Source organism: Camarhynchus parvulus, chromosome 19 (genome assembly GCF_901933205.1).
Source record: "Camarhynchus parvulus chromosome 19, STF_HiC, whole genome shotgun sequence".
In the NCBI taxonomy this organism is placed as follows: Eukaryota; Metazoa; Chordata; class Aves; order Passeriformes; family Thraupidae; genus Camarhynchus; species Camarhynchus parvulus.
Window position 1 is genome coordinate 5944851 of NC_044589.1, and position 8586 is coordinate 5953436.

Sequence of the window (8586 nt, forward strand, 5' to 3'; positions counted from 1 at the left end):
AGGGCCCGCTGAGGCAGGGGGCGGGGCTGAGTGACGGGGCGGGGCCTCGGCTGAGGGAGAGGGGCGGGGCCGAGGCTGAGGGGAGCCCGGTCCCTGTCGCGATGCGCATTCCTGTCACGATCCCCGTCACTGTCCCGATCCCGATCCCAGTCCCGGTCCCGCCCCAGCGCGATGAGCGACTGCAGAGCCCGACAGGCACCGGGTCCTGTCCCACGGTCGCCTCAGGACACAGGCACGAGTGTCCCGGCGTAAAGGCGCCTCCAGGAACTTTCAGGCTCTGTCCTGGATCGCTGGATTTCATTGAGAGGCGAGTGCTCCCATTCTCTCCCTTCCCCTCCATTTCATTTATTACTTAGGGGTTTAAATGTATTTATCACCTACCGTTATTACTTATTCATTTGCCTACTTATTTACACTATTTATTTATGTGTCACAGAATCGTTTAGGTTGGAAAAGGCCTCTGAGGTCACCAAGTCCGACCTGTGACCCAATACCCCCCCTGGCACCCACATCAGGGCATTGAGTGCCACATAAACTCTTCCCTTAAACACCTCCAGGGTGGTGATTCCACCTCCCTGCATGCACCAACTTGTTCTGATGTTTGGTCACCCTTTCTGGGAAGAATTCCTCCTGATGTCCAATCTAAACCTCCCCTTAAGTACAGCTTAGGTTTATTATTGTTGCTTGCTTACTTTTGGTTGTTTCTTTACTGCCTGCTTGCTTACTTCTATTTATATTCAGAGCCACTTGTTGAAGTGTGCAGGTTAAAAGTTACAGGAAATGGCAAAAGGAACACTGGTGGCTTCTTGGGGAGAAGAGGGAGGGTGAGATCTTGAAGAACCGAGACACAGGAGCAGGATTATCAGTGAACTACAGACACCCCAGTGTTTATTGACTCCAGACCAGTGGCACAGGCACTCTGCTGCAGGCACGGCATCTCTCCCCACACTCTAAGCCTGCTCCTTGAGCCTCTTGAGCAGCTCCCGCAGCTGCTCGATCTGGGCGGAGACGCTGCTCTTGGCGGTGCCGCCCGCGGCCGTGTACTGCTCCACGCTGCTCAGCACGCTGAACACCTGCGCCACGTCGCTGCCAAACAGGGGGCTGGGGGCACAGGGGGGGCTGTCAGGGGGCTCTGGGCCCTGTGCAGAGGCTGAGGGAGTGAGGGCGGCGCCTTTTCCCCAGGGGAAACGCTCCTGAGCTTCTGCTGGCTGACATCAGCTCACCGAGGAACTTGAGAGCCAAACCCCTCTGGGGGCTTCCTGCTCAGGGCAGAGGTGTCTCCCAGCCCCTCCCAAGAGCTCCTGCCCATGCCCATGGCCATTCCACCCTGCTGGAGTGGAATGGAGGTGATGTTGTCCCCCTCCAATGTTTCAGCCCCAGCAGGAGCAGCTGGGATATTCAGGACACCTCAGCTGGGATATTCAGAGATATTCTGTCACCTCAGAAATGCTGAGGTGCTGCCTGGCCCAGGCACTTTGAGGAAGGCAGATCAGGGAGGCTGAGCCCTGCCTGTGCAGGGAAGTAAAACAACAGAGGTACAAACCTGATGTTCTGCATCTCCTCCAGGCTGAGGTGGTTGACGGTGATGCCTTTGGTCTCAGCCAGCTGGACGGCCTTGCCAGAGGCCACATGGGCTTGTCTGAAGGGCATCTGCAGGGGGAAGGGGACAGAGCAGAGGGGACTCAGCTCAGTTCTTCTGCATCCAAAGAAATCCCAGCTCCAGCTCTCCCTCTGGCACTTACTCCCTTCCGAACCAGGTAGTGAGCCAGGTCAGTAGCCAACATCTCCGGGCTCAGCGCCCTCTCCATGCTCTCCTTGTTGATCTGCAGGAGGAGGATCCCAGGGACACGTTACCATCCTTGGGTCATGTTAGTGGCAGGGTGAGGGGAATTCATCTGGAGCTCTGAAAGAATGCTCTGAGCAGCTGGCAGAGGGGACCAAAATGAGCAGTGTGGGTGAGGTGCTGAAGAGTTTTTATTAGGGAACAATCTGGAGCTGTGTTACTCACACAGTATGCACCATGATAATGTTGAATAGTGAGAGGATGAGAAGAATCCTCACCTGGAGGGTGGAAATCACTCCAGTGGCAACCTGGAGCACAGCATTCAGGGTGTCTATGACATCAAAGACAGCCTCCTTGTCTTCCTGTGGTGGAACAGTGATGGAAATGGCTCTGAGCCAGCCTGGTGCAGCCCAAAACCTCCCAGCCTGAGCAGCCCAGCTCTGCTGACTCCTCCAGCCAGCAGGAGAGATGCTGTGGAGAGGAACAAGGGCTCTACCTGCAGGTCCTTGTTGTAGGTGCTTGGGAGTCCTTTGAGGACCATCAGAATTGCAGCCAGCTGCAGAGGGAACAGGAGAGGCAGGGAGTGAGCTACAGACTAAAGCACAGCCCCAGGACAGCCCCAGAACCCACAGCTCTTTACAAAGAGAAGGCAAAGAAAAAGGAGATGTCCAGCCCCAACAGGAGCAGTTTCCTCTCCCTCCTCCTCCTTTTTGGGGCTCACCCGTCCGAACACTCGCCCGGCTTTGCTGCGGATCAGCTCCAGACTGTCGGGGTTCTTCTTCTGAGGCATCAGGCTGCTGCCAGTGCTGGGTAGGACATGGAGTGCACTGGTGAGCAAAACCCTCATCCATACACACACATCATCACTGACCCAGCCCTACAAAAGCAACGTGTAGGACTCTCTTCACTGTACTCCTGTTTAGGGTGAAGGAAATCAGTGAACTGACTGAGTTGCTCTTTGATTTTGCACCTTGTCTGGAGCTCCCACACAGTCCCACCTCTCACAGAGAAACTTAAAAGGGGGCTCTCTCTCCAGGGTCATATCAGCAGGTCGGACTAAGTATTAGTGTGACTTCATGGAGGGAGGGCTGTGGCTGTGGCCACCCTGCAGACAAGGAGTCTGTTGGGATTGCAAACCCAGCCACACAAGGAACGGCTCTGGCAGCATTCCCAGCACAGGAGGAAGTTCTCTCTGCCAGCACATCCTGGACAGGACTTGCTGGGCTGAACACAGGCTTGGCTGAGTTAAAGGAATCAGAAAGAAGTGACCATTGCTGAGGAATATTCACCCTGAGGGTGCCTCTGTGCCAGGCTCTTGGTGCTGGGTGAGCCTCGTGCACAGACAGACCCCAAGCACTGCCTCACCCAGTGTGGGGAGCTGAGGAGGAGAGGCTGAGGGAGGAGCTCCAGCCCAGAGCTGAGACCTACCTGTAGGCATCAGAGAGGGTCACGAAGCCAAACTCGCTGGTGCTGTAGATGATGAGATCCTCAGCCATCTTGCTGAGGTGGATCATCAGCAGGGTGGCAGCAGAGAGGAATTCCACTGCAAGGAAGGCAGGAAATCAGGAGGGGAAAAGGTGCTTGGACAACCCAGAGAACCCTGACTGGGCCTTTACATCCTAATGATGGATTTCAGTCCTTTATTAAGGAAGGGCAACTGGAAAGGTGTCAGGAGCTGCTCCCCCCCATGCTGGAAGCTTTGGCTGTGCTTACCCACAAAGTCCCTCTCGCTGACGGCATCCATGCTGTTCAGGCTGATGGAAGCAAAGTCCAGCTCTGCAAGGAAGGGGATGGACACAGGAGCTCACACTGGCCCTGGCAGGAGCCTGAATGCACCAGGCTGCCCCAGAGGAGGTGACTTTTTATCTATTCATTACCCTCTACCCCCTTGTTCAGGTGCTGCAACACATCCAAATAACATTAGGACAATGTGGTGATGTTTCCCAAAATCCCAGATATTATGAGTAGTCCCAAGGTATATTTACCACTGCGCAGCAGCTCTCTGTCAATTCCCAGGGGGTTTCCAGCCAGAGCTCCACTGCCAAGGGAGAAAGAACCAGAAGTCACCCATGATCCCCCAACTGATATCTGACCAAAACTGAGCTCTAGTGATGACACCTCTCTGAAGATTTCCCTCCCCCAGTTCACTTGGCTTTCACAGTGTGGTCTGAGGCTCATCAAACCCTGAACTCTGGACTAAACCAGATTTTCCCTCCCAAACAGGAAGATTTTCTTAATGGAAGCCTTGTAATCCTTGATTTTCAAGAAATAGAAAAATATTTCTATGGTGAGAGTCTTTGGAGAGGCAAGCTGGGCTGCAGTGTCTATGGAATAGAAACCTCAGTGGCTTTGGGGATGGACAGATCTTTACCTCAGAGCAGAGTGAGGGCTGAAGGTCACAATAAAAAATAAACTTTACCTTCCCAAAGGCAAGACATTGATCCTCCTCTTCACCTCTCCCAGGCGCTCAGAATCACGGGTCAGAGCAACAGCATGGCTGGGGATGGACAAGAGAGATGAAACAGAGAGATGAAGCTGGAAAATGGAAAGTGCAGGAAGAGAGAATGGCCAAAGGGTGGAGAACAGGGAGTTGTCCAATCCATGTTTGGATTCCCAGCTGGTCAGAGCCACACAGGGAGTTCCTGTTCCAGTTTGCAGGGCTCCCTCTGGGTTATCAGCAGCCCTGGCTGTCCCCTCAGCAGAGCAGGGCCCCGAGGGTGGGAGGTGCTCACCTGAGCAAGAACTGGCTCCATCGGATGGGCTGAGCTTTCTGCAGGTGGGTGTAGCCAGGCAGGATCACATCGATTTCTCTGGGAGGGAAGGGACAGAGAGGTGAGCAGCAGGGACAGGTCTGGAACTCCCTGCACAGGACACCCTGCAGCTGCACAGTCACACAACAAGCCTAGGAGTGTCCTGCCCCAAAAAAGCAAAAGTTATGGAAAACAGGGACTGTAGAAAAGGACTCACATGGCAGCACGTTCCACCAGGGTCTCAATGAGCCGCAGAAGGTGTGTGGAAATGATGGAGAGGGAATTCTTCATGAACAGCTTCAGATCAGTCACAACCTGTGGGGGATTGGCCACAGTCAGGCCAAGCACAACAGGACAGATTCAGTGACCAAATATTGCTCAGCAGAACCTCCTGGCACTTTTATCCAATCATGGATCTGTGTGATGGGAAGGGAAATCTTGCTCCTGTGGGATGCATCCCTGGTCACTGATTTGTGAAAGCTGCTGTTGTTTTCCATGGACAGAACCAAAATCTGTTCTTTTCAGTGGACTAGCCAGATATTGTCAAATTTGAAGCAGAAAATTCCCACCCAACACAAGTTGATCATCCTGAGGAAGACTGATCCTGGAAGATCACCCAGCCAGCAGAGTCAGGGGTTCTGGAAGTTTTCAGAGATGTCAGTGGAATTTTGTGGCCTTTTACCAGCAGGATGCAGCCCTGCAGATCCCACTCCCCTGGGTGGATGACTCACTGCAGCATCATTAGTTTAAAGCCATCGTTAATTTAAAGGGAATACAGGCTGGAGTGTGTCAGGGATGAGAGAGCATAAAAATATTCAATTAAAGAACTGAGGTGGAGGAATACAAAAGGAGAAGAAAAGATTCTGTCCATACCTGATCATTCCTGCTTCTGCCAGTGTGCAACTTCCCAGCTACATCTCCAATCAGCTCCTGAGGACAAGAGCAGGGTTTCTGTCAGCATCTCTGTGTTCTAAACAGGACAATCCACAGGAGCACATCTCCCTGCCTGGAAGGGACTCAGCTCCAGGATCCTGTGAGGAACCATGGGATGTGTTCTGGGGAGGGGCAGCTTTGGGTTCTGGGCTTGCACAGTGCCACAAAAGGGGGCTTGGAGACCCTTGGCTGTGCCCCAGGGGCTTCAGTGCCAGCAGCTCTAAAGGGATTTCCCAGAGGGACAGAGGGACAAGCCCTGAATGTCAGGCAGAGGATGAGGAAGAAGAGGCTGGAGGAGCCAAACCTTCAGCCTGCGCTCGTTGGCAGTGTGGATATCCTCATCAGTCTGGATCACGCCAAACACTCCCTTGGACCATTCCTCAGAGATCTGCAAACAGCACAAACACCAGTCAGCCACAGGAGTTATTAAATCCAGGGAGGCTGCTCTCAGGTCAGGAGCCATTCATTCACCTGACAGTTTTTGAAGGAAAGAAATACCTTGTCCAGGCCACCCAGGATCTTTTCCAGCTCCATTTTAGACAGGATCCCAGACTTCTCCAAGGCTTTGGCATAAGCCATGCTGCCCTGGATGTCCACCTCAGCCAGCCTCTGGTCATAGCTGATGGAAGCATTGAGCATCTCCATGATGGGATCTGTGCTTCCACTGAATCTTCCACCCCAAAGTTTATTCCCCTGAGAGAGAAAATAGCTAATTAAAGAGGCCTGATGACTCAAGATAAATCATGTGCAGTAAATGACATCCTGTTGTCCATTTATCTGATACAGAGCCCATGCTCAGCTCCTTTCAGTGGGACAGCACTGACCAGAAAGTCCCCTGGACTTCAGGACCTCTGGCAAGTGGTTGAAGAGCTGGAGAACACATCACTGTCAGTGTTTCTGAGATCTGGCCCAGGAACCCTCTGAGATATTTTACATCTGCAGGACTCTGCTGGGAGTCCTTGAAATTAATATCAGGGAAAGATGCAAGACCAGCACAGATTTCTGTTTTGAGGCCTTGTAAAGGGAGGGAAACTAAGCAGCCAATAGGATTAGAATGAAATTAATATCCTCTAATCCTTTTGGTGCTGTTTAACTAACAGATTCTTCTTTGATTGACAGATTCTTCTTTCTGTGAAAAAAGAGCCCACAGCTCTTTTTTCACAGAAACAAAAGTGGAGTTTTCCTATCCAAGCCAGGATTCCTGTGGTGACCTCATGCCCTGGAATGTGTCACCCACTTCAGCCAGTGCCCAAAGGCTTGTGCAGGGTTCCAGCTGTGCCCACAGCAGGGTGTGTGGGGTGTGTGTTGTGTGGGAGCTTCTCCAGCAGTGATTCAGAGCCTGCCTGGCCTCACCTGAGCTGTGTCAGCTCAGAAGATTTTTTCTTGCCCAGGTAAAACAACCCAAGAAGTTTTAATTCTGCCAGGCTTGCATTGAAGTGGGTAAGAATTTTACTTGGGCAGAGACAATTTATCCAAGATTTCAAAAGCAACTTTCCAGTGCTACCAGGCACAAAAAGGAATTGGAGGACACCTGAAGGAAGGGACTCTGCATTACAGAGTGGATAATTACTAATCTACTTGATTTTTTAAACACCACTGGCAAGTTTCTTCTCATGCTGGTCACTATAACTACCATGGACAGCAAGGAGCTGGCAGGACAGGTGGAAGCTGGATCTGTGCCAGGGCTTTACCAGCCAGACAAAACACTTAAAAATGTTTTCCCTGGTGACTGTTTCCATGTCCCTGTGCCTGAAAGGACAACAGGAGAGAGCCTGCAGAGGTGAAAATGTAGCCATGTGTAAAAGGCAGCTTTGTTAGAAAGCTGAGGGAAGGCAGAGAGGGGAATCAGAATTGAGAAAGAAGTGTTAGAGCTCCTCAACACTAATTTGGTGCACCCAGGAGTAAAATGAATGCTAAATTAAAGGCCATTCCAGAGGCTCAGCACTTGACTGAGGACCAGGAATATCCACGTATTTAAAGCTTCCCATCAAAGCAAGAAGGCTGTCAGCAGAAACATTGCAATGTACACATTTACAATACAGAAATCAAAGCTGAAATGTTCATTGTGGGCATCTCCAGGACTCTTTGGAGCAGTGGCTGTGCAGCCTGGCAATGACAAACACTGCCTGGAACGCGGAGCAGCGATTTGGAGAGCAGAAAGTGTGAACTCGCCAGGATGCCCGGTCACGTCTGGGCAGGGAAGGAAACTGAAAATGCAGCTTTTGTGCCGAGCCGTGTTTGTTTACACAGGCTGCTGGGAAGTGCCTGAGCACGAGTCCCAGGCACAAGGATCGGCCTTTCCCAGGAGACAGAGGCAAGAACGCGGAGGGCCCGGGACAGCTCCGCTCGGCTGAGCACCCCCGACACCCCCGGGGAAGCAAAGTTCGCTCACCTCGGCTGCTGCCATCGCGGCCGGGCTGGCTCCGTGTGCACCGCGGGGCCGCTGCGGGCCGGGGACACTGCGGGGCGGCTCCGGGCGCGGTCCCGGTCCCGGGCACAGTCACAGTCACGACTTCGATACCGGATCCACTCCCGGTTCCGATCCCAGCTCCAGTCCCGGTCCCCGTCCCAGCTCCGGTTCCGATCCTGGTCACGGTCACGATCCCAGCTCCGGTCTCGATGCCAACTCCGGTCCCGATCGCAGCTCCAATCCTGATCCCGATCCCAATCCTGGTCACAGTCACGATCCCAGATCCAGTCCCGATTCCAGCTCCAAACCCGGTCCCTGTCCCAGCTCCAATCCCAGTCCCGATCCCAAACCCAGCTCCGGTCCCGATCCCAGCTCTGTCCCGATCCTGATTTCAGCTCCAATCCGTATCCCAGCTCCAATCTCTATCCCAGCTCCAACCTCGATGCCGATCCCAGCTGCAATCCTGGTCCCGATCCCAGCCCCGGTACCGATCCCAGCTGCAATCCCGGTCCCGATCCCAGCTGCAATCCCGGTCCCGGTCTCTGTCCCGGTCCCAGCTCCAATCCCGCCGCGCTCCCGGCGCTCCCGCCGCTGGTCCCGCCCGCCGGGGCGGGGAGTTCCCGGGCCAGCCCCGCTCCTGGTCCGGCTGTGCAGTGGCACGGCTTGTCCCTCACAGCACACTCAGAAACGGCATCCCCCTTTTTCCTGTC

General features: G+C 53.5%; 1 protein-coding gene across 1 annotated transcript; it reads right to left on the reverse strand.

The window, feature by feature from the left end:
* Positions 1-862: 862 nt before the first annotated feature.
* ASL (argininosuccinate lyase) lies at positions 863-7873 on the reverse strand. Its single transcript, XM_030962601.1, has 16 exons — positions 7859-7873; positions 5965-6159; positions 5771-5854; positions 5407-5463; positions 4751-4848; positions 4516-4593; positions 4203-4280; positions 3769-3821; positions 3497-3559; positions 3212-3326; positions 2505-2589; positions 2280-2339; positions 2062-2145; positions 1743-1823; positions 1544-1650; positions 863-1101 (listed from the first exon to the last, which is right to left on the reverse strand). The coding sequence occupies exons 1-16, from the start codon at positions 7871-7873 to the stop codon at positions 951-953; spliced, it is 1404 nt and encodes a 467-aa protein (XP_030818461.1). The 3' UTR covers positions 863-950.
* Positions 7874-8586: the final 713 nt, after the last annotated feature.

Bases quoted from the DNA above. Each gene is read 5' to 3' on its own strand.
- ASL (XM_030962601.1), bottom strand. The intron at 3,560-3,768 runs GTAAATATACCT...CCTTCCTTGCAG, and splicing joins CAGAGAGCTGCTGCGCAGTG to AGCTGGACTTTGCTTCCATC. The intron at 1,824-2,061 runs GTGAGGATTCTT...CTCCTCCTGCAG, and splicing joins GAGTGATTTCCACCCTCCAG to ATCAACAAGGAGAGCATGGA.